At 39.5% G+C, this 26,063-nt stretch overlaps 2 protein-coding genes and 1 non-coding gene across 9 annotated transcripts in view; 1 reads left to right on the plus strand and 2 right to left on the minus strand.

Moving 5' to 3' along the window:
- LOC130182074 (alpha-crystallin A chain-like) overlaps positions 1 to 1,708 on the minus strand; it is a 2,293-nt gene extending 585 nt beyond the window's left edge. Inside the window, exons 1-3 of the mRNA XM_056396627.1 lie at positions 1,395 to 1,708; positions 910 to 1,032; positions 1 to 820 (exon numbers count right to left, since the gene is read on the minus strand). The exon at positions 1 to 820 is cut by the window's left edge and continues 585 nt beyond it. Coding sequence (XP_056252602.1) covers positions 629 to 820; positions 910 to 1,032; positions 1,395 to 1,574 — 495 coding nt within the window. The 5' untranslated portion in view covers positions 1,575 to 1,708 and the 3' untranslated portion in view covers positions 1 to 628. The remainder of the gene's footprint in view (positions 821 to 909; positions 1,033 to 1,394) is intronic.
- A 1,201-nt stretch (positions 1,709 to 2,909) lies between these two features.
- Positions 2,910 to 26,063, plus strand: part of LOC130182400 (cilia- and flagella-associated protein 54-like) — a 38,254-nt gene continuing 15,100 nt past the window's right edge. The window contains exons 1-54 of one of the 7 annotated variants that reach the window (XM_056397302.1): positions 2,910 to 3,127; positions 3,934 to 4,039; positions 4,597 to 4,746; positions 5,021 to 5,186; positions 5,605 to 5,663; positions 6,177 to 6,320; positions 6,775 to 6,888; positions 7,438 to 7,539; positions 7,821 to 8,013; positions 8,210 to 8,308; positions 8,444 to 8,556; positions 8,728 to 8,851; positions 9,238 to 9,323; positions 9,463 to 9,600; positions 9,724 to 9,871; positions 10,153 to 10,208; positions 10,359 to 10,487; positions 10,666 to 10,894; positions 11,151 to 11,284; positions 11,724 to 11,921; positions 12,034 to 12,126; positions 12,220 to 12,408; positions 12,730 to 12,848; positions 12,967 to 13,114; positions 13,354 to 13,509; positions 13,646 to 13,768; positions 13,973 to 14,113; positions 14,324 to 14,429; positions 14,918 to 15,007; positions 15,296 to 15,422; positions 15,621 to 15,723; positions 16,337 to 16,425; positions 16,524 to 16,721; positions 17,035 to 17,207; positions 17,293 to 17,447; positions 17,701 to 17,910; positions 18,140 to 18,339; positions 18,726 to 18,861; positions 19,309 to 19,438; positions 19,696 to 19,857; positions 19,950 to 20,159; positions 20,375 to 20,462; positions 20,636 to 20,806; positions 20,911 to 20,977; positions 21,161 to 21,346; positions 21,443 to 21,529; positions 21,625 to 21,744; positions 22,140 to 22,187; positions 22,356 to 22,497; positions 23,161 to 23,321; positions 23,489 to 23,643; positions 23,727 to 23,847; positions 24,129 to 24,273; positions 24,554 to 24,711. In XM_056397302.1, the coding sequence (XP_056253277.1) occupies positions 2,982 to 3,127; positions 3,934 to 4,039; positions 4,597 to 4,746; positions 5,021 to 5,186; positions 5,605 to 5,663; positions 6,177 to 6,320; positions 6,775 to 6,888; positions 7,438 to 7,539; positions 7,821 to 8,013; positions 8,210 to 8,308; positions 8,444 to 8,556; positions 8,728 to 8,851; positions 9,238 to 9,323; positions 9,463 to 9,600; positions 9,724 to 9,871; positions 10,153 to 10,208; positions 10,359 to 10,487; positions 10,666 to 10,894; positions 11,151 to 11,284; positions 11,724 to 11,921; positions 12,034 to 12,126; positions 12,220 to 12,408; positions 12,730 to 12,848; positions 12,967 to 13,114; positions 13,354 to 13,509; positions 13,646 to 13,768; positions 13,973 to 14,113; positions 14,324 to 14,429; positions 14,918 to 15,007; positions 15,296 to 15,422; positions 15,621 to 15,723; positions 16,337 to 16,425; positions 16,524 to 16,721; positions 17,035 to 17,207; positions 17,293 to 17,447; positions 17,701 to 17,910; positions 18,140 to 18,339; positions 18,726 to 18,861; positions 19,309 to 19,438; positions 19,696 to 19,857; positions 19,950 to 20,159; positions 20,375 to 20,462; positions 20,636 to 20,806; positions 20,911 to 20,977; positions 21,161 to 21,346; positions 21,443 to 21,529; positions 21,625 to 21,744; positions 22,140 to 22,187; positions 22,356 to 22,497; positions 23,161 to 23,321; positions 23,489 to 23,643; positions 23,727 to 23,847; positions 24,129 to 24,273; positions 24,554 to 24,711 (7,341 nt within the window). In that variant the 5' untranslated portion in view covers positions 2,910 to 2,981. Of the gene's footprint in view, positions 3,128 to 3,933; positions 4,040 to 4,596; positions 4,747 to 5,020; positions 5,187 to 5,604; positions 5,664 to 6,176; positions 6,321 to 6,774; positions 6,889 to 7,437; positions 7,540 to 7,820; positions 8,014 to 8,209; positions 8,309 to 8,443; positions 8,557 to 8,727; positions 8,852 to 9,237; positions 9,324 to 9,462; positions 9,601 to 9,723; positions 9,872 to 10,152; positions 10,209 to 10,358; positions 10,488 to 10,665; positions 10,895 to 11,150; positions 11,285 to 11,723; positions 11,922 to 12,033; positions 12,127 to 12,219; positions 12,409 to 12,729; positions 12,849 to 12,966; positions 13,115 to 13,353; positions 13,510 to 13,645; positions 13,769 to 13,972; positions 14,114 to 14,323; positions 14,430 to 14,917; positions 15,008 to 15,295; positions 15,423 to 15,620; positions 15,724 to 16,333; positions 16,426 to 16,523; positions 16,722 to 17,034; positions 17,208 to 17,292; positions 17,448 to 17,700; positions 17,911 to 18,139; positions 18,340 to 18,725; positions 18,862 to 19,308; positions 19,439 to 19,695; positions 19,858 to 19,949; positions 20,160 to 20,374; positions 20,463 to 20,635; positions 20,807 to 20,910; positions 20,978 to 21,160; positions 21,347 to 21,442; positions 21,530 to 21,624; positions 21,745 to 22,139; positions 22,188 to 22,355; positions 22,498 to 23,160; positions 23,322 to 23,488; positions 23,644 to 23,726; positions 23,848 to 24,128; positions 24,274 to 24,553; positions 24,712 to 26,063 lie in introns of those variants that run through there. The other 6 variants (XM_056397304.1, XM_056397301.1, XM_056397300.1 and 3 more) reach the window with 6 other exon arrangements.
- trnar-acg (transfer RNA arginine (anticodon ACG)) lies at positions 25,717 to 25,789 on the minus strand. Its single transcript has one exon. It is a non-coding gene; the product is annotated as a tRNA-Arg (tRNA).

Consider the following 26,063-nt stretch of genomic DNA (forward strand, 5'->3'; position numbering starts at 1 on the left):
AGGAGGTCTTTACATTTCCACTCCTTATATTGACTTTATTTAGCATTTCCCAGTAAAAGTAATAGATGCTGCAAGCTAGGTTAGGTTAAATATAACACATGCTTACAATTTTGTCACTAAAGTGCACGTCCTGTATAGACATTATGTGTTGTATAACATACAACAACAAATGCCAGATAAAGACAGGAAATGCCTTTAAAACTATGAATACATGCCCTTTATGTGCCACTTACATGGTGGAGTGAATATTTTTGGCACAGAGGTATGGTTTAAAGAGCGATTCTGTAGGCTTTTGATAGAAAAATTAACTCTCAGGAGTTAATTATCTTGCAATTCACCACAGTCTGTCTATGAAAAACTTAAATGTCCTGTCAGACTCTGTTACATGGGCTCAACATATTAGTCTTTGGTTTTAACGCACCATTGTCTTGCTGAGACATCAGGATAATAGGGAGTTAGGAGTTAGATACTGGTTTATTAGAAGGCACTTGCACTTATAGATATCTAGACATGTATGCCCCACCTATATGTGTGCTGAACTCCCAACAAAACTGTGACAGGTTAAATATAAAAACAGGTGGCACTTGGGGTTAGTAGTGAAACAGTGTCAGGAGCGTCAGGCTCTACTCTACATTTTCTGTTTCTGTGTTCCATCTTCACAGGAAATGGGAATACTGCGCTCTTGGCCCGCTGATGACCGAGGCGCCGTGATTGTCAGCACACCATCAGATGACAGGCTGGAGGTGACATCAGCACTTGACACACCGGCAGGAAGCCTATACTTCCTCAGAAACTCTCTCGACACAAAGCCATGGTCATCCTGGAAACAGAGTTAGTAAGTGTATCAGCAAAGTGTCACCAAATCAATATCGTTTGAACATTTCTGCAGATCTCTGTAGTCCCTCTAACCTGTCTGTCTTCATGTTTGGCGTGTATTGTGATGAACTCGTCACTGACATTGACAGACAGCTCGTCAGGGGAGAAGTGCTTCACGTCCAGATAAATGACAAAGCGATCCCTTTCCATGCGCATCTATATACAGACGGTGCAGCCGTTAGGAGCAGTACTGAGAAATAAGTCAGCTGGGCATAAAACTCACATGAGCTTGTTATTGTCAACTCAGTGCAAGACTCATACTTCTAAATTATATGGAGAGTGCCATCAGTGGAAGAGGATATTCTTCAGTGGTATTTTTGATTTAGTAATTTCAAATCATCAAACCGAATCTCACAGATTACATTTCTGTTCAGAGATCTGTCACATGACATCAGTGTATCAGTTTTACCCCTGATTTTATGATAAGTGGTGTTTGAAAAATTGCTAGTAATAAGTTTTCAGACTGCAGTCATTTCACATAAGACAATTACACAGTTAACAGATGAATTTTACTTTACCTCACTGTGTCCATTGTCAGGCGAGTTGAACCAGCGCATGAACGAAGGGCGTATCCAGGGGAAAGACCAGGAGAAAGGCCAGATCAGGGGCCAGTCAGCGAGAGGTTCTGCCAAGGAGGGGTCAGGGAGCCGATGTGGGAAGGCCCTACGGTACCAGGGATACTGGATGGGGATATCCATGATGAGATGCCAGAAGAGATGAAAAACAAAACGATGGGTATGAGGGAGATTGAGTCTTGGTTTGACTTGGTTTGAGATGGGTGCTGCTGTGCTCTCCTCCACCGCATTTATAGGCCTTTCCCTCCCATCCCACCCAAGCTATCTCTGCTCACATCCTCTGTATCCCCCTCCCCTCCATAATCTCCAATGCACACTTGCATAGTGACTCTGCCAACAAGCTGATTTTTCTGGAACAATGATGTCAACTGTTTATCACTCCATTGCCCTCATTGTTTCATCTGTCTGACTGTGACTGGTTGTCTCTCTCTCTTTCTCTCGCTTTCTCTCTGTAACTCTGTGTCTCTGTCTCCCCCTTCTCTCGGTCATGAGGTGACACTGGCTCGGAGTACTGCTGATGCCCCCATACTCATTCCCCAGGAAATACCCCTGTCTGGTGTGTGTGTGATTTTGTGCGTGTTTGTTTGAGGAATAGCTGCCAGAGCATTAGCCTGCTGTGCTCCGAATGCCAGAAGCTTTAGGTTTGTAAGCAGAGTGGAAGTGTGGTTGAATGGGAATTGATGAGTTTGTATGGGAGAGCATTAGGTGACACTCTAAGCATGTATCATTTTGCTATGAGCTCAGATGAAAAATATGAAGTCCTTTCCAACTGTGCAACATTTGTACCAACCACATTTCTTTCGGTCTCTGCCTCTTCCTCCCAGTCATATTGTCTCCAGAGTAGGAGAACTGTTGAATTTGTGTTATCTGCAAGCACAGAGATTCAACAGAAACATTCAAACCATCATGCAATCACTGTTATAGTGCCTTTATGTGCCTTGATGATGTCATGATTTTTGTCATGAAGTACAAAAGCCAGATTCAAAGCAAGTAGACCTTTTAAAGGTGTGACAGCTATGTAACAATTAGGCTACAGGGTAATTGTAAATGCTAAAACATAGTGTAACAGTAGCACAACAATCACAAGAGTCAACAAGTCAATGAACTGACCAATATACAGCAGTATCTGCAGTTTGCCAGCATTAAACAGTCGCTATACTGGTCACACCAGACCAAGACAGATTTGGCAGTAAAACCCCTGACTGTAAAGTGAGAAACTGTCTTATTGATTATAATGTAGCTTTTGATTTGTAAGAGAAAGAATGTGTTTTTTTTGTCTTTCAGAAGTTACATAGTGTTTCTTTAAACACGAAACTGCTTTTGTCTGATTCTACAAAATACAGCCTGAGAGTTGAATTTGTGGGTCTGTTGTGTTTTTAAACAGAACTTGCGTGTGAGTTGCCCTGCCTCCTCTCTCTTTTGCGTCGTTACCATGGTGACATGCCTCAGTCGCTTTGAGCTCTTTGTTGTTGGATATAGTAGCTAACAAAAATATGTTGGTTTGTTAAAATTGTCTTTGTGACCACAGAAATGGACTTACCGGCTTCATATTACGGCATAATTGATAAAAGAAACCCAGTCATTTCAGCTTTTGAACGGGACATTAACTCGTTTATGACACTGATGAGACGAGTCGTTTCTTCAAGAAGTCAAGACAACGGCTCTAATGCTAAAGGGTAAGATGTTAAAAGCCAAGCTAACTTCAGCTAATACAAGTTAACGCTAATTATTAACGCTAAACATGTAGTTTATTTCACTTATAGACTGTCAGTCTTACAGTTACTGACAGTCTAAAAATCCCTCATATTAAACAATGTTTTTACGTTAGCAAACTCACAAGGCCAGGCTTGACTTTGTTGTAATGCTACTGAAATTTTGACGATTCTGGGCCCCTGACCAACACAGCAGTATTAAGAAAGTACGCTTTCCTACTTTCCTAATTTAAATTTTAATGTAAATTAAATGTAAATCTAATTGTAAGTTTATTTTTAGTAATTTGGAGTTCAGACTGTTGGTCAGACAGAAAAGCATCGTGAGGGTTTCACTTGGGCTCTGGGTAATTGTGATGAACATTTCCAATTGTTTTAAGGGTGTTTACAAACAAAATAATGAATTGATTAATTGAGAAGTCAATCTAAGTACTTCCTCTGCAGCTGCATCACAGCAATGAATGAGTAAAGCTAGTGGTAGTGATTATGAACTATTAGATGCACTCATTCTTGCCAAAATGTACAAGCAGAATTTTTTTACATTTTCTGAATTATAATCAGTGGAGTTGATTGCTAAGAGGGCTCTAGTCTGATAGTTGGAGTGCCATATAGATACACAGTGTATGGAACAGGTACTCCAACTTTGGAATAGATTTTATATTACATACATAGTGAATCAGCAATATTTTAGTGTCCTTTTTGCCAGTCTAGTTATAGATCTATTTTAACATTAACCTGTTTTCAATTTGATTGTCATGATTGTCATTTTGAAGGATTAAAATCCTGGTGGAGATATGGAGAAAGTACAAACATCGACTGCCCTCAAGGTTGTACCAGGAGCGCATGTTGCAGATTGCAGATTTTCTCTATGGAATAAAGGTAATTCACAGTAGCCTCAATAATACCAGCTGTTATGTAGTTTCCACAACTGAAGTTGATTGCTTTACCGACAAAATGTTGTGTTCCATCAAAAACTAATTCAGTCCTTGCTTCATTATTTTATCACTCCACATAATCAGGGTGGTGAAAGGAACCCTGGTCAGTATTGCTTGCTGTGCATAGTATGCTTGTTAGGATATTAGTCATTCAGGTGAAGCTGCTGCCAAATGCTTTAGGTTAATAATCATTGTAATTTATGTCGTAATGTGATAAATTTAAGTTGTGCTATTAGTTGCTGCACATATACAGTTTGTCTTGTCTGTTCTACATTAACAACCTCTTGTACCACAATGTTGACTGCTACTGCTTGCTTCTTTCCCCTTCTTAGACTTCATCAGTACATAACTGCTGTAGCAGCTGAGTGCTGGTCCCATAAATAGCCAGTTAATTTTTTTACTCCTGCAAAACTGACTGCAGGAATTGGCCAAGATGTCCTTTGCACAGCACATATTTATGGTTGACATTAAGTTATTCTTCCCTATCCTCTTTGTTTGTAGTTGTACCAATTGGCTCTTTGGCAGGGCTACACTCTCCACCTACTGCAATTCAGCACAGTGAAAATAACTGACATCACAGATGTGGACCACTTCATGGCCTGCTTCTTCCCTGAAGGTTTTGATACAGACAAAGATGCCTTTGCCTTGAAGGTATATGGTATTATGCAAGCTTGTCTGTAGTTTGTCTTTGTGTGGTATGTTTGACTGCTGACAGTCTGACTGTGAAGTGAAAAATGCTTATTCTATTTTGTTATTTTTGTTCATAAGAGATGTTGTCATGTGGAGAGAGGTCATTGATATTTTGAGACGTTTGTACGTGAACCCTGATATACTGTATATATGGAATGTGTTTGTGTGTGTGTGTGTGTGTGTGTGTGTGTGTGTGTGTGTGTGTGTGTGTGTGTGTGTGTGTGTGTGTGTGTAGATCCGTGCAATGCAGGGCTCTGCCCTGTGTATATTTGAGCTGGAGAAAAGGCACAGCGTCCTCAGCCAGAAGGGACTCTGTAAACTGCTGCGTGTGCTGAACTTCATCAGGATAATGATGCAGGCTTTTCAGCAACATGAACACCTCTGCTGGCAAATATATAATGGTATATTTGTACAACTTATGTAATTTGTTCAGTGTTTGATTTTTGTCTGACAGAAAATTTTGAAAAACTATTTGAGTTGTGAAAGGGAAAGAGAAGATTTTGATAATGTGCCCAGTATAGAGGGCCTGTGACGTTCCAGATGCAAGGATTGTATCCACTAAGTTAACATTGTGAACAAAGCTGATGCCGTCAGAGTAACAGGTTAACCTTCCAAGAGTACCCTGTGATTCCTGGAAATATGTTAGCACAAGAACAAGATATAGTGAAAATTACATAGCATGCTTCAATATAAGTAATGATAGTTCATCTGTTATTAGAGTGAAGTAAGAAATTATAGAATTCAACTGTATTTGATGTCATATAGCAGAACTAACCTCTTACTATGCATCTCTCTATATTTCTTTCTCATCTTTTCCAGGTTCATTACATATCTACACCATCTGTCGTTATCTGATGGCCATGAATTGTAGTGCACAGGTACTCATAGATAGATGATAGATGGGACGTATAGTACTGTATATCTTGTTTCAGCTGTTACAGACTATTCATCCTCTAAAGAGTCTTTTCAAAAGGTTGTTTTTGCCATGCCACATCTGATACACTCTAAAGGGAAAGATAGAGTGGATGAGTAACTAATAGTACGTGATGTGTGGTTTGTGCTAATTATGACTGAAAAACTATGAGTTTTGGAAAGTGAGTTTGATTGAAGTGTGATTCACTATCTTTTGAACATTGGCTGGTGTCCTTACCCTCCTTCTGGTGTGTTAGGATTCAGGTTAGTATTGTATAGGGTAAAGTACATATAGGGTATAGTATAGGGTAAGTATTGTGACTAAAAAAAGACAACATGCAACTCCTAAAACTGAGTGGTATTTTTACCCCATGAATGATGTGATACAACCAGAAATTATTGTGAGTTATATTGTGCATATAATTGTCTGAGTGTCACTCTTTAGAATACTTTATGCCACCATTTGTGATCTGATTCAGGCACTGGAGTACCTTCTGTGGGCAAGCATCAGTTTTGAGCTCTCCATTCCACTGATGACTGCGAAGTATCTGCCATGGATTGTCACACTCTACTGTGCTGTCTGTCACTGTTACTATGACAACCAGGCTGCAGTGCAGGCGGAGGTGAAAGACACACATAATATGCATCCAGACACCTACAAACACACAATCATCATAATGTCAACAGACTATTCACAGACTGATAATAACAAGTTATAAATACCAACGTACACCCTTTCTCAATCTGTCTGCAGTTTTCCGATAGCCAGTTTTACAGCAGTTTACCTGGTGTTAATATGCTGAATTTTATTATATAGTCCTAATTACCAAGGATTATATAATAAAATTCTGCTTTGATGTTCATGTATTTGCTGTATCAAGATTTTACTGTTTCAAACACATAATTAAATAATACATTCTCCATGTTAATATAGAATACTGGTCACAGGTTTATTATGCATGGACATGTTGAATGAATATTGAAGTCACATAGAAAAGGTTCTGATTTCTGATTTTTTTTTCTGCAAGTCCTATTCCATATTTGTGGAGTTGTTTGTGTGTCTCCAAATACTTTCAGGAATTTACCAGGAGAGCCCTCGGAAAAATCAATGAGCTAGCAGAGCTGGAGGAGCAGAGTGAAGTTCCTGCCACCAGAGAGACTCAGAGAGCTTATAAAGAGGCGTCTATCAAGGCAGGAGCCTCCTCTCATCAAAACATACTCTTACTACTGTTACTGTGATAAAATATAGAGTAGATATCATTTGCATTTCTCACTGACAGTGAGTTTCACAGTCAGGAGAGAAAAACATTAAAAGGATGTAAGGAACATGTAGTGCATGTAAATATAAAACCAAATACCAATCTACATATATAATCTACACATACAATGATAATAAATTAAAGCACTATGTGAAGTCCAGTGGACACTGCCCAAGCATGAGAAGCCACATTCCTTCTTTCTCAACTCATGTCTCATTAGCATTAAGTGGCTCTGCATTCATAACGTCTTTCTCACTGAGAAACCTCTCGGTGTGTAACTACAGCAGTGTTCAATAGCCCCTGCTGTATGTATGAATACAGACACATACAGATTGTTGCCTTTTGTAGATGTATACATTTCGTGACTTGTGACTTTCTGATCCCAAGTTAACAGTTTATATTTTTACATTTGCCTTTACAATAGTGATGTGGTTTTTTTTGGTTTATCAAATTAAAAGTGATTGAGATCTTTTTTTTCCAGCTGGGTGCCATGATGTTCAAGCGGGCAGTGTATGAGACCAGAAGGAGAACCAAACCCACGTTCAGAGTCAAAGCCAAAAGCACCCTTAAAGACATGCCTAATGTAATTAGATCCACTTTAATGATGTGTCATCATACTCAGTGTTAAATATCAGACTTAAGTGTACTGTCAATTTAAAGGACATATTCTATGTGGTAGACCATCCAAACACATGCTAACTCCTGTTAAATTATTAAATAAACAGTTTACTTTGCAGTTTTTTAAGCCTTACTTTACTGTATTTATTATAATGGACTGAGGCTCAGGATGTTTGCTTAGGTTGTAGGCTAATTTTGTTCTTGTTACATTACCTAGAATTGTATGTCTGACTGCATCTACTTTAGGTGCCATGGCCCCGTACTGCAACAGAGCGTACGCTAATGGGACTGTTTGACAACAGTGCAGCACAGTTCTTGGGCATCTTAGAAGCACTTTGGGACAGCAGCAGACAACCACTGCAAACGAGGATGCCAGATGAACCAGAGCTGCAAGAAGTGATCCTGGAACTCCTGTCTGCTGGCATCAGTATATTATCTGGTTAGTAATACGAACACATAGCAGAAAAACACTCTCTAGTAATTACAGTAAGTATGTGATTAAGAGCAAACATACAGGTGCAGCAGACGCTTTAGATGTAATTGTTTAAATGTAATTGGGTATTTAAGGTGTAGAATGTTCACTTTATATATTAAGTAATGAGCTTGTGTAACGTGTTTTGTTTCTGTATGTTAAGGAGTAACAACTACTAGTGAGCAAAGGTATGATGACCAACCATACATGTGTCTTAGTACACTGACATCGACATCCACTCTAATGGATTCAGCCATTGCAGGTTAGTCTTCTTTGTCCTTTTTTCTTACATTACCATCAGCATGTTATACACCACTTTATGATGCAGTGCAAGGTGTTTGTGTTGTGCAGTGGTTTGGAAAAATTGTGTCACAATGATGTGATGTTGTGTTACTAGGTGAAAACAAAGTACCCATCATGTCTGCAGTGAGGTTCATTAAGCTGCTATTTCAGTACAAGGAGCCAGATGCATTCACTGAACTTGCCAAAGAGATGCTACAGGTTTTGTCTGTGAGTGGCACACAAGCAATCTACAGCAATCTCATTATTCATAAAAAGGGGAATACATTCCATCTCTATCAGTTCTCACTTTTGTATTCTTGTGTTTCCAGTTTGAGTTTAATGTGTGTTGTTTTTCTGAATGAGCTTGACTGTGAGTCTCTTTTTGTCTCTCTGTATCAGGGTGTGGAAGGTCAGTCATTCAGGAAGGCAGAAATGGAGCTTGCTTTACTCGACAGTTTCAACAATCTGCTGTGTTCCCAGAGGAGCCGTCCTAAAGATGACAACGTGATTGATGGTAGCAAAAGTAAAATTGTGCAACATATAGGCTTCTAAACCTTTTTAGATAAATTGATTGATTAATAGAAACTGGGTTTTGTCCACAATATCTTCTCGTAATTGATTTATTGTTGATATCCAGACTTCATTAGTCTTTTGGCGTCTTTTCTTTGATTGCTTTTGGTTGCCTTCGAACAGAAAGTATTTTAAATGATAAGGGGCACTGTTTTATCTTAATCTGGTTAATGCCTGTTGAATATTAGCTAACATGCTTTGAGATTGTTCATAACCTAGCATTATGTTCTAATAAGGTGTTTAACACTGGCCCTCAGTTACTTGATTACAAAATATCCAACACTTATTTCAGCTGTGTCTGAATTTTAATGTGAGTTTGGTGTTTGATGTTTCCAACAGACAGACACATGTCTTCATTCTCAATGAGTGATGAGTTCATTTGCCTGGTAGACACCCTGCACAACACAGTTTGTGGCTGCGCTCCTGTAAGTTTCCATATTGTGTATATGCTTGTGTTGGGGTTGATCTGCGAGTAGGGTTCAGATAAAAATTAATTTATATAGCGCAGTACTTTTTAGTCTGTGTATGTGTGTGTTATGTATGTATGTGTGTGTGTTTTTGTAGGAGGTACAGCCAGACAGGGAACTGGTTTTGGAAGTTTTTTTATTTATCTGGGGTAAAGTGAAGGTGGTGATGCAAAGGGATGAGCTGCAAAACCCAGAGTTTACACACTACCTCGAGAAGGTTGATAATTACGATAAGGTACGTATTTAAATAGGTAAGCACGGTTGACTTTTTCATCTACAGTGACCATAGATTTTCTTATCAACGCAGTTTTTAGAGACTTATTTCTGTGTGTGGTATTATTTTTAAACATATTTGCAGTGGCTGTGGTGTCTATCTAGGCTGTGTGAGGTGGCCTTTGCCTCTGATCTGGCAACTGTGGACTGCATAATGACAACAGAGATGATCTACACAATGGCCATACTGCTAGAGAGTGCAGCTGAAAGCAGTAATCAAACACAATGTCCAGGTAAGGGATAAGGTTCCACCATATGCCCTTTCTCGGTCTGTAGGACAGCTGAAATCACTTTTGTGCTTGATCGTAATAGAATTTCAGTCTTGTATTTGACATCTGGGAAACTTCCACCATAGTCTCTCCCTCTCTCTCTCTCTCTCTCTCTCTCTCTCTCTCTATCTCACACACACACACACACACATACACACACACACATTATTCATAATATGCAGTATATACAATGTTTTCCCAACCATAGTTATGACAGTATGATTATTCTAATGTCTTTTGTCTAGCAGCTCCTGAAGCAGACAGTGATGCCGTGAAACCAAGCCCTTTCTCTCTTCTTGAGGTATGTGAATGGTTGAACTGTATAGCATCAAATTATACTTCCATGTATTGTCAAGGTTAAAAAAAAAAAACAGTATTCTGTGTATGGTTTTTCAAAAATATTGCAAACTTAAATGCATTGTACAATATGTGTGTCTGTATGTGCTTGCAGAGTTCAAGTACAGAGATGCTTCAGAAGGTGTGTGAGTTGGTGAGGAGAGGTCTTAAAGCATTGGCAAAGGGCGTAGATACACAGCTAACCCAAGATTGCTCAGCAATCACTGACTCTGCTTTTATGCAGGTAGGCAGTCAACCTGTTCAACACAGTAAAACTTAAGTGTTCTAAGTTCTAAACCAGGCGTTGCCTTGAGTTTGATCTCAGTACTGTATATACATTAAAATTATAAATAAATCAGTATACAGTGAGAATATACAGTGGTTGAGTGCTGCTAAAACCTGTTTTGCTCTTGTTCTGATAGAAATTTTGTCCCCTCCCTCCATCGACTCCTTCACTATCAGAAGAGGGAAATGAGAAAGATGAAATAAGTAAGAAGGAAAAAGAAGAAGTGGAAACTAAGGCTGATTCAGATATGAAAAGCTCTCAAGACACTCAGTCCACACGTGTGCCTCTGCTGGCCACAGACCTTCATCTAGAGCTAGACATCATCTACCACAGAGCTTCCCTCAAGTTACTGCAGCTTAACGCAGGTCAGACTCACTATCGCACTGACAAAATTACTCATCACTCATTAATTACATTGAGTTTGTACTCCATTTTACATTAATAGAAATGATGAAACTTCCTGCTCCTGCATTTGATGATTCACAAACAGAACTTAGTTGGTGTAAATATTCCAAAAGAATATCGATTTAAAAATTAAATGTCTATATCATGCCTAGTTCCAGACACAAATAATGGGTCTAAATAAGTGGCTTCTCCTGATACTTTCATTCTTGTGTCTAGTTGCAGAGTCTGAACTGTTGGATCGGATCAAAAAGAACAAGGTGTCCAAAGCTCTTTTTCTGGTCCAGAAAGCCTTACTGGTGTACAACAGCATGGGACCAAATAAGAGCAGCAAAACCAAGAGTCTGCTAGAGGTTACATGTGCATGATTCATACTTTGTTAGACACACCCACAAATACACATGTAATGTTAAAAAAAAGCTGATATCATCTCATGCCAGCTGTTGATATATTTCCACATAATGTTATGAAAAATAGTAAGTAACACTTAAGACAGAGCCATTATCCTGTTAATAAGGCTTAACTGTAATAAATGCTCTCTTGGTTCTGGTGGTATCTCCGGTTACATCTTTGACTGAAGGCCTGCTAAATAATGAAATCAACTAGTGTAGTCAGTTTTTGGACTTTAAACCTTCACTTAGAGCCTCAGTGGCACATTTAATTTCAGTACATACTGTGTAAGTATGGTGTCAGACTCAGATGTAGCCACTTTTATTAAGGACTGGTGATTGAGTTGAGCTTTAAATGTAATGAATATTCAACTGGTTTGTCCATGTGTTGTGTTTTTGCCAGGAGGCTTCCATCCTGATAGAGAAAGCAGGAGTAGAGGAGAGACGACTGCATATCTCCACCACTTCTAAGACACCTGCTGAAAATAAAGACAAAGGACTGAAGGAAGAAGAGGAAAACCCTCCACCTCCCCCCATCCTACTGTCACGCACTGACCATTCCTTAACTTTTGCTCCAGCAACGTATAATTTGGAGGGACAGGTGAGATCTGATTTTAATTATGTGATTGTTTTACTAATCTAACAAGTCGCAAATAATCCAACGCAGTTTATATACTTTTCATCTTTCTCTTTGTACCTTTTTTTCTTTACAGGTGTGCTGGTACCAGCTTTGTGGCCGTGCAGCTGAGGGTATTAACCAGAAAGTCCGCCTTGGAGACTGCAGCCTGCCAGGAACTGGAAATATGGTACAATTGATTTCTTTCACAAAGAGTGTCAGTTGTAGTGGGACTTGACCTGATGTATGTTGTGATATAAGCCCTGACTTTGTCTGTTTCCAGGTACCAGCAGTATCTGGTGAGTGTGTACTGAGTGTGGAGGGGCTTGTTCCCAACCAGAAATATGTGTTTGCTGTTGCAACCTACAACAGCCAGGGAAAGCTACTTGGAAACACCATAGGGGCGACAACATTCCCACTGCTGGCATCCATGCCTGTACCACTGCTTTCCACATGGGCTCACTTGGCTCAGGTACACAAGTCTCTACTTGGTACTAATATGTCACCTCACCACACCTATCACTTGTTAGGTTCAGGTGCTACTCCTGGGAAAGAACAGCAGAACCTTTGTCCAACACTTTCATTCTAACATATTTGTAAATCTTACCTCATTTGGGTGTAGGGTGGAATAGAGAGCCTTTAGGCATGATAATGATTAACACTGACTCACACAGCTGTGTTCACTATCAGGATATTGGACAAGGGAAAAGACATAGCACTGCAATACTGATACCCACAGAGCCAGAGAAAAATCAGGATTATGGATTATGACTTTTTTTGACTCCTTCTTCAGGCAGCATTTCAAACAGAACAGTATGCCTTAGCAAAGAGAGCCTGCAGGGAACTGTGGAGCCACTATACCTTCCCTGACCCTGGGTCCCACAGTACACAGGATAGACTTGCTACCACAAGGTAAGGAGGGAAACACATCCACACAGTTCAGGTAAAGGAGTCTGTATTTCTATGCATTTGCTTATTTCTATCATCTTTCCATATGTTTCCCTCTCTGTCCCCAATTACCATGCTAAAGGCTGCATGAACAGACCGTACAAAGCTCCTCTTTTCACCTGTGTCAGTTGTTCCTCACTTCCATCTTCATTGAGACAGAGATCAACATTCAGCAGGGATCGCTCTACTGTAACTCATTCAGTGACAATGGGCCATTTATCTGGGAACAGGTAACAATTTAATCTAGATTGAGAAGTATATACATATTTGTCAAATTATATATAAAACAATAACATATAAGACTGTAAAACTGTAACATATAAGAAGTAAGGCCAAACAGTTTGTTTGATAGTTACTGTTGATAGTGGCATCACAAGTGTTCTTGTCTCTTTTTTGCCTTTTTGTATTGATGTGACCAAAGGTGAACATAAATAACATAAATTAATAATATGTGCTTGTGTGTATGCAGGAAGCCAGACTGGCAGAATGTGAGCGAATGCTGGTGGCTATGGACTTGGCAATGTACTTAAATGATGGCATGGCTGCCGTGCAAGCTGTAGTAAGCTGTTATGGCCTTTTGGCACCTCTAATCTTTCATCAGATCCAATGCAACCCTGTGGTACAGGTATGCAATAACCATATTATACAAGTCTTAATATTCTGTTTTACAAAGGAAAACTTCACTTTTTTATGATGTAGCATAATACAAACTACAAATAATTCATAAGTGTGTGTGTTTGTGCCTGTGTTCTGATGTTCAGGTGCTAAAAAAATGCTTGATAGTTTTGGAGGAGAATTCAGGTCTTCTCAAACACAAATGGACTGGAAACATCTCAGAGTCATTTATGCACATGATAGCCTGCATCACCTACTACTTGTCAAAGGTGCGTCTGCATGTGTATGTGTAAGGTTTATTCTGTTTATGTGTGTGCACAATAAAAGTACTTCCAGTCATACTTTTATTTACATTTTACATATTTAACCCGTCCTCTCATCCACAGTAACTTACATTTCTCAGATATCCCAAGTGATAATTAACCCGGAGCCTTGCTCAAAATAATTTCTCTTTCCTCATCCTCCCTGACCAGACATTACGTGCGCTGAGGGAGCATGAGATGGCTTTTGCAGTTATGGACTGTGGTCGCAGGCTGCTCCAGGAGGTCTACGATGCCCAGCGGCAAATTATGAGACTTGCCAATGAGGCTGTGGGTGTAAGGAAGAGTGGAAAAGTGATTTTTTTTTCATGATTTTTCCTCTTAAAATGATAATAGATCATGAAATTAATACAATTACCCAATATATTTTCAGATTTTTACAAAAGACTGCTATATTTTTAGGTGATGTTATGATATAAAAAATTCTTAATACTCATCAACTGAAGAATATCTTGCTCCACAGTTCTAGTATCTGTGTGTTTCTTTGTGTCTGTGCTGTCTAAGACACATCATGCTGCAGTCAAGGGTGAAATAAGTCTTCAGCTGAAGGCACTGTATGCGAAGAACAAGAAGAGACTCACATCCGAAGCAGCGCTAACCGCAGACAATGGTAACACAGGCATACACACACTGGTCTCATTATTTTTTTATTTCATCTTACACAAGATGGTGTGTATAGCAAGAAGTTGACACTTTCTGACTTTTTACTTGTGAGGATTACTTTTCTTTCAAAACTTAAACAAAATAATACAGCATGCTATTCTTAGTTGATCTTACTGATCAACCAATGAAAACTGACAGTTACAAATGACATATTCATTATTATGTAGCATGTACTTTTCATTTTTAGGCTACTGTTATATATATTATATGTTATATTATATACTTGTTAACCTTATTCACCAAAACAACCAATGGCATGTAACACATCTCTTTATAAAGAAATGTTTAATTTCATTTTTGTTTGAGTCCCTCAGCTGGCTAACTTGTTTTGTGAACAGTAACTAAATTACTTAGAGCATAATAGATGACACTGCAGTTAGACATTGATCCAAATGTTTTGCTCTATAGTGAATACAACTGTCTTGATTTCTATAGAGATTTTGCGCTCACTGACTGGCAGTGAGGATCCCACCATATTGTATGAGCTGATCTCCAGCAGCACATTAAAGGATGCCTATCAAGATGGTAAATAGCATACACTCACATACTTCTTTTTTTTTTTTTTTTAAGTTTTTTTTATGCCTTTATTTGACAGCACAGTGGAGAGAGACAGGAAACGGGAAATGACATGCAGCGAAGGGCCGTCCGATGCGGGATTTGAGCCGGGTCCAACTGCAGCGAGGACTGTAGCCTCTACACATGGGGCGCCTGCTTAGACCACTGCGCTGCACGACGCCCCCTCACATACTTCTTTAAATGCATAATTAGTCTTGTTAATTCACATCTGTCTTTGTGTGTGTGTGTTCTTGATAGTGATGAAGGTTAGACGCAAGGCATATTTCACTGAGTATGCGGCAGTACTACTCCAGAGAACCATGGAAGAAGGTCACCACAACCTTGTATTAAAGTGGGGCCAAAGCATATTTGAATTCCTTTCCAGGTATACTTTCACTGTCCAGCTCCTTGCTGATTTTTGGAAAAACAAATAATGGTATAGTCAAAATGTCAAACAGTGGATTGCTGTCGACTTATTTATGGATCTTAATGTGGTTTGTTATTGACCTTATTATGGATATTTGCAGTTTTACCTACGCTGATGAAGATTTGTCAGTATTTGAATGGTTTTTCTGTTTGTCAGGCGTGACGAGATGATGGGACTGTCCACAAAATGTTTGGAGGGAAATGGTGATAGAAAAAGAAGAAATAGTGTTCAAACTCCGAAAGGAAATGAACAACCCCAGGTGAAAATACAGATATGCACATAAACATGCAAGGGCATAAGGACAGACAGTATCCTCAACATCTGTGCTATACTAAAAATGGGTGGATATTCTTTTTTGCATTAAACTTTATGAACAATGCTCTACCAAGCAGCTGAGGGTGGCATCTCTCCTATTTCCAGATGGTGCCCCTCTGGCATCATTGGATTTTCACCTTGCCAAGCTTAATGAACTATGGGTGTTCTTAAATGCACATTACTTATCAATGAATCTGTGTGTGAAGGTAAAACTGTTTTATGAGAGAACCAATCTTTCATGTGGGATAAAGTTTTCTGGTTTCTGACTTTGCAAAGAAGCACCAATTTACTGTGTAGTCATATGCTTCACAAATTTTTGGAAAACTGCCTTTAATTTTAGTGCCTTACGTATACTGTAGACAAAATTCACCACCACTTTAAGTGCAGTTCATTAAGTATGTATCCTAACCCCAAAGAAAGCAGATAAAACTACAAACTAAAACTAAAAATGGAATGCACTATTTAATGATTATTTTTGCCATTGTTATTTTGAAGGGTTTGTTACTTTGTTTAATATAAAATAAGCATATAAATACTTTTGCTGCTTTTTGCAGCAGAACAAGAACACACCTTCTCATGACGACACAAGAAAGAAAATAAAGCAGAAAATGCCACACAGCACTCTTCAGAGAGTGAAAACTAACAGGTACAGTTTGTGTTTATGTGTGTGTTGCGAAAATCTGTGTTTGTGTGTGGCTGCGTGCATTAGTGTATTGTGCACTGACCTACTGTCCATGTGTGTAGGGAGATGCAAGTTGTGGAGAACCTGATAACCATGATGTCGTCTGTGGTGCAACGCCACAAGAAGCAGCTTCAGCTGAGGAACATGTGCTGTGAGGAGAGAGTGTGGAAGTCACATCTTAACTACGTCATGGCTCAGGCACATATAGCACTGCTTTACCAGGGCCTGGACCAGATACATGGAGGAGCCCTGCAGCACAGGTTCACACACAGATTACCAGCTTTACTTCACCTTTTTTGTGTTTTTCTGGGAACTATTGATTAGTTTCATCGATTACTGGCCAAGGGGGTTGATACCATTACATATCAACACATAGAGACATATTGTTGCCCATGAACAGGATTGCATAATTTTTGGTACATTTAGTATTGATTTTTGTTACCTTAAGTCAGATATTGTGGTATTTGTGTCATTATTGTTATGATTAGTTTTTAAAATATGAATTATTTAAAATATACTGTATATTCATGTGTTTATGCCTGTAATATCGTGTACTGTATTTGCTTTGTTCAGGTACAGCCAGTTCAATCCCTTGTGTTTCTCTCTGGCCTATTCTGGTCTCCTGGTACGGAGGAACTCACAGCGACAGAAGTCTTCTAAATATGAGGTTGTCTCGGAGAGAGACTCCTCTCACTCTGGTCATAGGAATTACGTGGTTACAGACAAAGACAGGCTCAAAAAGGAGGGTGAGGAAAATGGCTGACTGAAAAATTGGAAGAGAAACTTTACACCTGCTCTGAATTAATCACTTGTCCCCTTCTTTTTTTCCAGACGTTAGAGCTGATGACTCTGTCTCAGAGGAGAGTTGTGAGGAGGGAGAGAACCCCTCACAATCTGTGGAACAGCAGTTTGAGACACACAGGCACACTGCTGCCATGCTGTTCGACTCGCTTAACAAAGCTGCTTTACATCTCAGAAAAGCCATGGTACTGTTCACACACACATGGACGTACACTTGCATACAAGTAAACAAATTCTGAAATTACACATGACCATACAGTGTAAACCTAGGCTTTGCTAACTTTGTGTGTCATTGTATGAAAATCACAGATATTTTACTTAGTGTGTTTATTCTGTCACATACTGTACAATAATTTTACTTTTTATTTCACTTTCAGAATTTGTCTGTACTTGCACTTGTACTGTACTGTACTTTACATCTATTTTTAATCTTTTCAGGTGTTGGCCCATCGTGGCAGCCATTGGACCACTCTGCAGTGTGTGTGTCAGACTGTGTGGGACCAAAGCTGCCGAATTGCTTTCATAGTACAATCAACTGTTCAGTTTGAACCTCACTCCCCCATGACAGCAGAACAGCTGCACACCACCTTCACTCGGCTCCTGGTGCTGGCTACTGACCTAATCATGGATATGCTGAACAGACTAGGGGTAAGTATCTCATACAGCTTCATACAAATACGTAGCTACTTGTTTAAAAGCTAACACACTTGATCATTCATTTCTAGTAGATAAAAACAAAAATAACCAAACCTCTAGATTGCAAATTCTGTTGTGATCGATAGGTTGCCATTGATTGCTGTGGTCACTACAGTCTGCGTCTTGTGAAGATAACACAATCCTGTTTTTTACTTTTTATCTTCATCTTGGTCCCTACTAGTTGTGGAGTTTGTATGACAGCGACATGACCGAGGAGGAACTGGAGTCCAGTCTTCACTTCTCGGCCCCTCTGGATGACAGCACCCAGGTGGACCTGCGCTGGGTTCGGACCTTGGTGTTGCACACTCTGGAGCGGCTCCATGATAGTGGCAAATGGGAAAGCCTGGCCCACTTTGCCTTACTTTTCAACTCATACACACGGTGAATAAGACAGATTTTTTTATTTGTAGAACACACAGATTAAATTGATGCCACAAATCAAATAGTGTAAAATTTATAGATAGGTTTGTATAGCAACATTTAAAAGACCCAGAGATGAGTACCAGGTTTTAATCATTACAGGGGATTTGAGTGGAGATTTTCAATTTTTAAACTTTATCAGTCACAGCGAGGAAATATACAGTTGGTGTAGAAAGACATGACAACACAAGACATACTCACAATAGTGTAATATATAGAAATCTTTAAAGCATGAAATAAACATATTAAGTGGATCCTCACACAAAACACTGCTCTGTGTGTTCGTGTATGTGTGCGTGTGTGTGTGTGTGTGTGTGTGTGTGTGTGTGTGTGTGTGCCTATCTCAGGGAACGTTATGCCTTGATTACAACTCCTTTACTCATCCATGCTGAGAGGAGGCTGCTTGAAAGGATTAGTAGTTTTGGAGGACCTGCAGTTCCACAGCCACACCATATCAAGACACAGAAGGCCACTGGCAAAGAGGTACCATATACCCACACACAGAACTATGTTCAAGCTATGTATGATACTATAGTGAAAGTCACAGTATATCAAGGAAACCCAAGCCAATAAAACTGTTCTATAGAGATACTAATGTTTGATTACCTAGCAAGATAAAAGAAATACAACATTTCCCAGCCTTTTATGTGATATGTCATATATCTCATTATTCTTCCACAAACAAATGCAGTTGAAAGGTAGAAGAAAAACTCGATGAGGTCGAGAAATCAGATGATAAGTATGAAGTCGGCAGTAATTCCTTGTACAGTTATTGTTCAGCAACACCAAATCTGAAAATATACTCACATCATGTGTTTTTGCCCTATTGAAAGTATAATAACTAATTTATTCATGTCTTGTGTGCACTTGTGCATTTTGTGTATTGTACTGTATGTGTATATATGTGGTACTTTCTTTTCCAAATTTCAGGTAACTTACAGGAGCTACGCAGGCTGCCAGCTGCTCAGTGGGTGGATCCCTCACCATGCACAGCAACCATCCATTCACAAAAAAGCAGCACTCACAAACTCCACTCATCAGCATGCAGTTGAGCTTAAAGGTTTGAACAGCAAGTTTCAGTCATGTCAGAATATTTCACTCATACAAACAGTTGTTTGTAGTAAATGTGACGGCTGCCCTGTAATTGAAAAATCCCAATATTAGAAAATAACATAGGAATGCCTGAATGGTGAGATATTGTGGTATGAATTGTGCAAAATTACCAAAATGTTACAAGGATGTACAAAGACCAAACAAGTGTGGACAGGTTGTGTTTAAATGGATAATGTTTTCTTGCATATATGTTCTGTGTCGAAGGTGCAGAAATACAGCGCTCCATCTCCCTTGTGTGCGTTCCTCTGGATGTAGAAGACACACTGAGCTGTTACCAACAAGCCCTTGAGAGAAGACCACATTGTCTTCAAGTCTTCCAGCATAGTCGCTCATTACTGTCACTGTTACTGGCATACACACAGCCCTGTGAGTTCAGTTCTGATTAAGTGGACACATGCATACTCATACATCAATTGTTTCAAACTCACACATATTGCACTGTCTGTGTTTCTATCCAGGCTTTGCAGGACAGTTGCGGCACTGTCAGAGCAGAGGTCTCAGCCATTCTGCAAGCCTGGTGGATTTCAGCCCCATAGTTATGCCCACTCCAAACATCCAACCATGCGACCTGACGGAGGAGGACTACAGTACTCAAAATGCTCTCTACAGCCTCCCTATCAGCACCGACCACATGCCGACTGTCACTGCTGCATACTCCAACTCCATTAGTAAGAACACAAAATACTTAATACTTAATAAAGTACCAGACAAGGCTTCTATAGTACACTTTATATAAAAAAGGCAAGTATCCACATGTTGTGTTATGCAGAGTACCAGCAGACTAAATGACAAGATAATAGCATGGAATATCTGAATTAAGTATGTGTCAAGCTGTCATGTTCATAAAGGTCTGACTTTCCTTTCCATCCCAACTTTTCTTCAGAGTATCTCCAGGCCAACAATCATGACTCCCTCAGAGTTTTGATGCTGCATGAAATGGGAAACCTACATTTCTACAACGGTAACACAAGGTTAGAAAAATTTATCCCCAGAGTGTGCATGTATGTGTCTTGAAGTCAGCTTACAGCCTTTTACTGTATGCATTCACCTGTAATTGTACAGCAAAAAAGTGTAAGTTGAGCTTTTTTGTGATTTTCCTTGCATTCTTATAATAATTCAATCCCTGTCTGTGTTTTATCTCAAGGGCTGCACACTCATTCTGGAGTAAAGCTGTAGATTGTGCCTTACAGAGCTCAGGTGCTGTAGATAAATGGGATGGTGTGTTGTATGAAAGTGGCTCCCTTCAACAAACCCTGAAACAGGCTGGCATTTGGGGATGTCTACAGGCTGCTGGGCTCACTGCTAAGATTGCACAGTAGGTTTCGGTGAAGTTTGTCATTGATTTGATTTGTTTTTTGTGTGGATTGCAAACATATCCCTTTAAACCTATTTGCTTCTGAGGGATGTTTTTATCTACAGGTATATTTTAACGTCTGATATCAGACAGCGGACTAAGTATTGTCTCATCTCTGCTCACCTGTTTAAGGTAATACTTCTGGGGGATATTAATCTCTCTTATTACAAACATGTTGTTTATTTTATTTAAGGAATGATGACACTAAATGTTTTCGCTTTAATGACTGTATGTTTTATCGTGTGTGTGTATATGTCCATTTATTCTGACATACCTGTATGTGTGTGTGCGTGTGTGCGTAACCCACTTCCATAGTGTGTGCTGTGCTGCTCCCTGGCTCAACCCCAAGTCGACCTCCATTACGCCTCCCACAGCATCAGAGATGAACTGCTCCCTGGAGTTGACCTTTTCTCTGAACCTCACAGGGTTCACCTTGGTACCACTGTAACCAGCCTTAATTTCCTCTGCCACTGGCTTTTCACCACAGGATACTACATCACGGTACGCACGTAAACACTGTCTTTGTGTCCTCATTTTGAACTGCAATGCTCAAGATATGTAATTGACTTAAGTGTTAAACTATCTTTGTAATTTCAGCTACTGCCCATTCTAGCTCTTTACCTACATTTTGTGGGGACTGTGTGCAGAGATGTGCAACGCACTGTTGAGGGCAAAATACTTAAGGTCGGCCTTTGTGTTGTCTCCTGTATGTAAATGTGAACGTTTTTCCTCTGTGGTTCTCAGTGAGAGTTTTTAACCTGCGTTGGTGTTTTCTGCAGATACGTGCCCTTACTGAACTCTGTCTGTTCACTGAAGCTGCAAAAGAGACAGTTAAGCTCACACAAGGAATAGGTGTCCTTCTGCCTTATGGACACTACATTGCCAAAGACGATCACCAAGTATGAGCATACATTTAGAAACATATACATATGTTCCCTCTTTGTCTTTTTCTCTCTTAGTCTGTGTCAACTGGTAATATTACAATGTGTTGCATCTCACTGTTGCAACACATTTTGCAACATCATATACACTTAGCATACCCTTTGTACTTTTAGTAACAGTTTTTGCTCTGTTTGTAATACTATAAATCTGAATCTTTCATGGAATTGTGAACACATGGGTTGTTTGCCTGCCATCCTCTGAGAGTATGTGTACTGTATCTGCTGTTGCAGATCTAATTTATACATTAGTGCGAGACAGACTGCCTCTGCACAGCATTGAAAGTATTACTATTTTTGTTTGTTTATACATGCCATGATCTGAATAGATATTATATATTGTGCTTATTGTGCAGCCTGTCAAGACATTCTACAGCAACAAATCTCTCCTGGACAATGCTGAGGTACTTTCTATACGGGATTTCTGTAGATTTTCTAAATTCTTTATTGACCTGTTCTCAGTCTCAGTGCTGTTGTTTCAGCTATGCATTTGACAAATGAAAACTGCTAAATGTGCTAACTACATTGTTTTTTGTGAATGTACTTTGTGTGTACGTGGTGCCTGTGGTCAGGCTTTGGAAGAACTTATGAACTGTGACTTTGCTCCAGTGGTCCAAACGTTGTATGGATCCACATTGTGCCTCCGATTGAACCTGGCTCGCGTTCAACTAGTCCTGGCACTCAGTAACACCGTACATGGCCCTCCTGTGCCAGGTGTGTAAGCTAGAGTACTTCTCTCTGTGATTTATTTTGTTTTATATTTGGATCATGTGACATCTCTCATTGGAGTAGGGTTGGAGACATACTATTAAACTATCATACATTTAATTGACATTAAGACATGCCCTTTTTGTGTTCTCCATTTCTCCAGGTATCCAGCATCCCAAAGATGTATTTGTCTTATCGTCGATACTTAATAAATAGAATGATAAAAAATAGAACCAATTTACCTTCAAGATTGGTTATTTAGTGGGTGAAATAGTTAAAGTTAAAACTCGATTCCAGGGGCGTCGTGTAGCGTAGTGGTTTAAGCAGGCGCCCCATGTGTAGAGGCTACAGTCCTCGCTGCAGTTGGCCCCGGTTCGAATCCCGTATCGGATCGCCTTTCACTGCATGTCATTCCCCCTCTCTCTGCCTCCCTGTTTCCTGTCACTCTCCACTGTGCTGTCCATTAAAGGCATAAAAGCCCAAAAAAAATATACTTTAAAAAAAAAAAAAAACTCGATTCCATTATATTAATCATCTTTATCATACTGTGCTGTAATTTGAGAACTAAAGCATTAACATTCACTTTAAATACAAATAATTTGATTTCATTCTAAAAGAGTCACTGAGTATCAAACAATTGTTTATGCACATAGTGGGATTGTCTTTCAGATTCTGTTGAAGGAGAAGCTTCTGCCAGCATAACAGGTTGTTTGGTGAACTCAAAACACCATGAACAGGACAGATCAGATACTGAGAGCTCCTATCTAAAGATGGAAGAGCCAAAGGTGCTGGATCTTGATACACAGAATCTGACTCTAGAAAGGATTAAGGTGAGACTTCCTGGGGATTTTCCTTTTGATCTTTACTTCAGGGATTTGCCACTTCCTGTAATTTTTCATTGAACTGTTTTTATCTTGGCACCTCATAGTAAATATATTTTTTTATCTTCAACTTGTTTGTGTTAATTTGCCCATGTTTGTCATCTCCTCTGTTATAGTTCCTTTTGTTGAAAGGAGCGTCCTCCTTGTTGCACTCCATTTCACAGCAGCTCATATCTCAGTGCTTTAGCAAAATGGAGAACCTGGAACTGACAATAGAGTCAAATCTTCTAAAGGCCAACCTCTGCCTGCAGCAAGGACATACTGCAATTAGGTACAGTGGTCTTACGTGTGTGTACTGTGTGTGTGTGTTTGCTTATGCTTGTATTTCCTGACCATTTTAATATCCTCCTTCAGTTCAGAAATGGCAGTTTCATCCTTGGTGCTGCTGCAGACGTCACCTGTAATCATGAGAGGATTACCTGTCTCTCAGAAACCTGTGTCTGAGCTCCCACATCCCAGTACTGGAAGTGAATGGGTAACATGTTTATATAAATTAGTTAATATAAATTCATGCATATGAAAGCCTTACCTGTATTCTGTCTTGTAAACATAACAATATTACAACCAGCATGAAACAAGAATGAAACAGCTGACAACATCAGCATAAAAGTGGTACCTCTGAGTGTGTCATCAACTGGAATATGATGATGAAGATGATGTGATCACGTTCTTTCATTCAAAATATGCAAATAACCACACAGCGGCAGTAGAACTGTGATTGATGTACATGGTGTGTATGCTTGTATGTGTCGACAGGGTACAAAAGACCCCCTACATGGAGACTGTCCCAGAGCAGTTGAGGCAAGTGAGAGAATTGGAGTTTTTCTGTGGCTGCGTTGCCGCCTGGCTCTGGTCCACAGCCTAGCTGCACACATCCGTGGCACCGCTGCCCTTTCTCCAGGTCTGCTCATGTGTTGTGATGCTCTTTCATGTTTTCTGACAAATGTGTCACACTAATATCATAAGGGTCTCAAATGTCAAAACAAATTAAAGATCTACCCTTCACTAGTACTGGATGTACACTTGAGAAATACATGTAGGATTAACTTACTTTGTACCTTTACATTATTTCACATAACAAGGCTTGGCATATTATGCCCAGTGTGCCGCATAAAGAATTATGACGAATCATTCAATCAGTGCACATATAAATGTCTGTGTTTGGTGACTGTCTTTTTAAGGTAAGAACATTAATGAAGAGGCAGCTAAGGTCTTACAGGAGGGCCTTGATGAATGTGCGGTATGGGGAGACCTTGATATTCAAGCCCTTTTGATGGTTGAAGCTGCAGAATTGGAAGCACAGAGAGGCAAGAGGGATGACAGCATGGCAATGCTACAGGTACCAATGCACACAAACACCTCTTTTCACTTTTTATTCATAAATATTTTAGTTAATTTTACTAAAGAAAGAGTAAGAAAAAACATCAACAGAGCAAGGGAACCAAGTTGGTTATTGATTTCTTGCCCTCCTAAATTTGTGTCCATATTGTCCTTGGATTATCTAGATCCAGCTATGATGGGCCTTTATAGCTGCAGTGAAGGTTACTCATTTTAAAAATGTTATTTTTTCCATTGCATATATATATCACATACTATGTCTAGCCATTGTTTAATACTGGGGAGAATCCTTTTTATACCAGTTTTTAGTTGCTGCTTTTTTTTAGGCAACCAGTAGAATTTTACAAAGATATAGATCACTTTTTATCACATCCTCTTTTATCATACCTAAGTTTGGAAATTTAAATTAAACAATTAACAATTAGTTGGGCGTACAGACTGATAACTGAATAGAATAGGCATGTTTGACAAGTCTGTGTCCACAGATAAAAGTTTGGGCTATTTCTGTTCTTAGTTGGACTATCTTCGGCTCATCAAATGAAAAATCCATTTGGGGAGTTTGCTACATTAAAATCATGTCTGCCAACTTTAAGAAATAAGTTGAGAATGCATGGAAGCTTAGCAAATGCAGTAATGTGTTTTTCTGAAGTGCCTCACCAAAGCCCTGTTTAGTGGAGAGCTTGTGAAAAATAACCCCTCACATACAACACATGGATATTTCCCACCTCACTATTGCCCTTCCTCAATTCTATATGTAATGGCTTTTCTCAGTGTTTACTGGATGACTGATCTGTCACTGTTGTATACTTTCTTTATTCTCAAAAGTTGGTTTTGAAATCAATATGACGAGTAGGTAATTCTAAAAGCAAGAATGGGGCCAGGCCAGCTGTGAATGAAGGATTCTGACTGTTTGAAGGACAATTAGCTATCATTCTGTCTGCGCATTTTGATACATAGTATGTAGAGGAGGAGTTTTGGAAACGGCGGACAAGTTGTAAGTTAAAATCGAGCTAGCCAGGAGTTGAACCTAGAATCTTCTGATCCGTAGTCAGACGCGTTATCCATTGCGCCACTAGCCCCATGTACATTTGTATGATGTATAACATTGATTGTCACAGAATTGCATATAAACAGTTGTGCTGTTGTAGTCAAGTGTGGAGAACACCAGACGCCTGCAACAAGTATATGTAAAACAACATACCTATGTATTGTTGCCATGATGCTGTGGACAAGTGAAGAGAATGACAGTCATCTTCAACAAGAATCAATAAAACAACTTGCCTATCTATTGTTGCCATGACCCGGATTTGAACTAGGGCTGCTGCAGCCACAACACAGAGTACTAACCACTAT

The sequence above is a fragment of the Seriola aureovittata genome, chromosome 15, assembly GCF_021018895.1.
Source record: "Seriola aureovittata isolate HTS-2021-v1 ecotype China chromosome 15, ASM2101889v1, whole genome shotgun sequence".
Lineage (NCBI taxonomy): Eukaryota > Metazoa > Chordata > Actinopteri > Carangiformes > Carangidae > Seriola > Seriola aureovittata.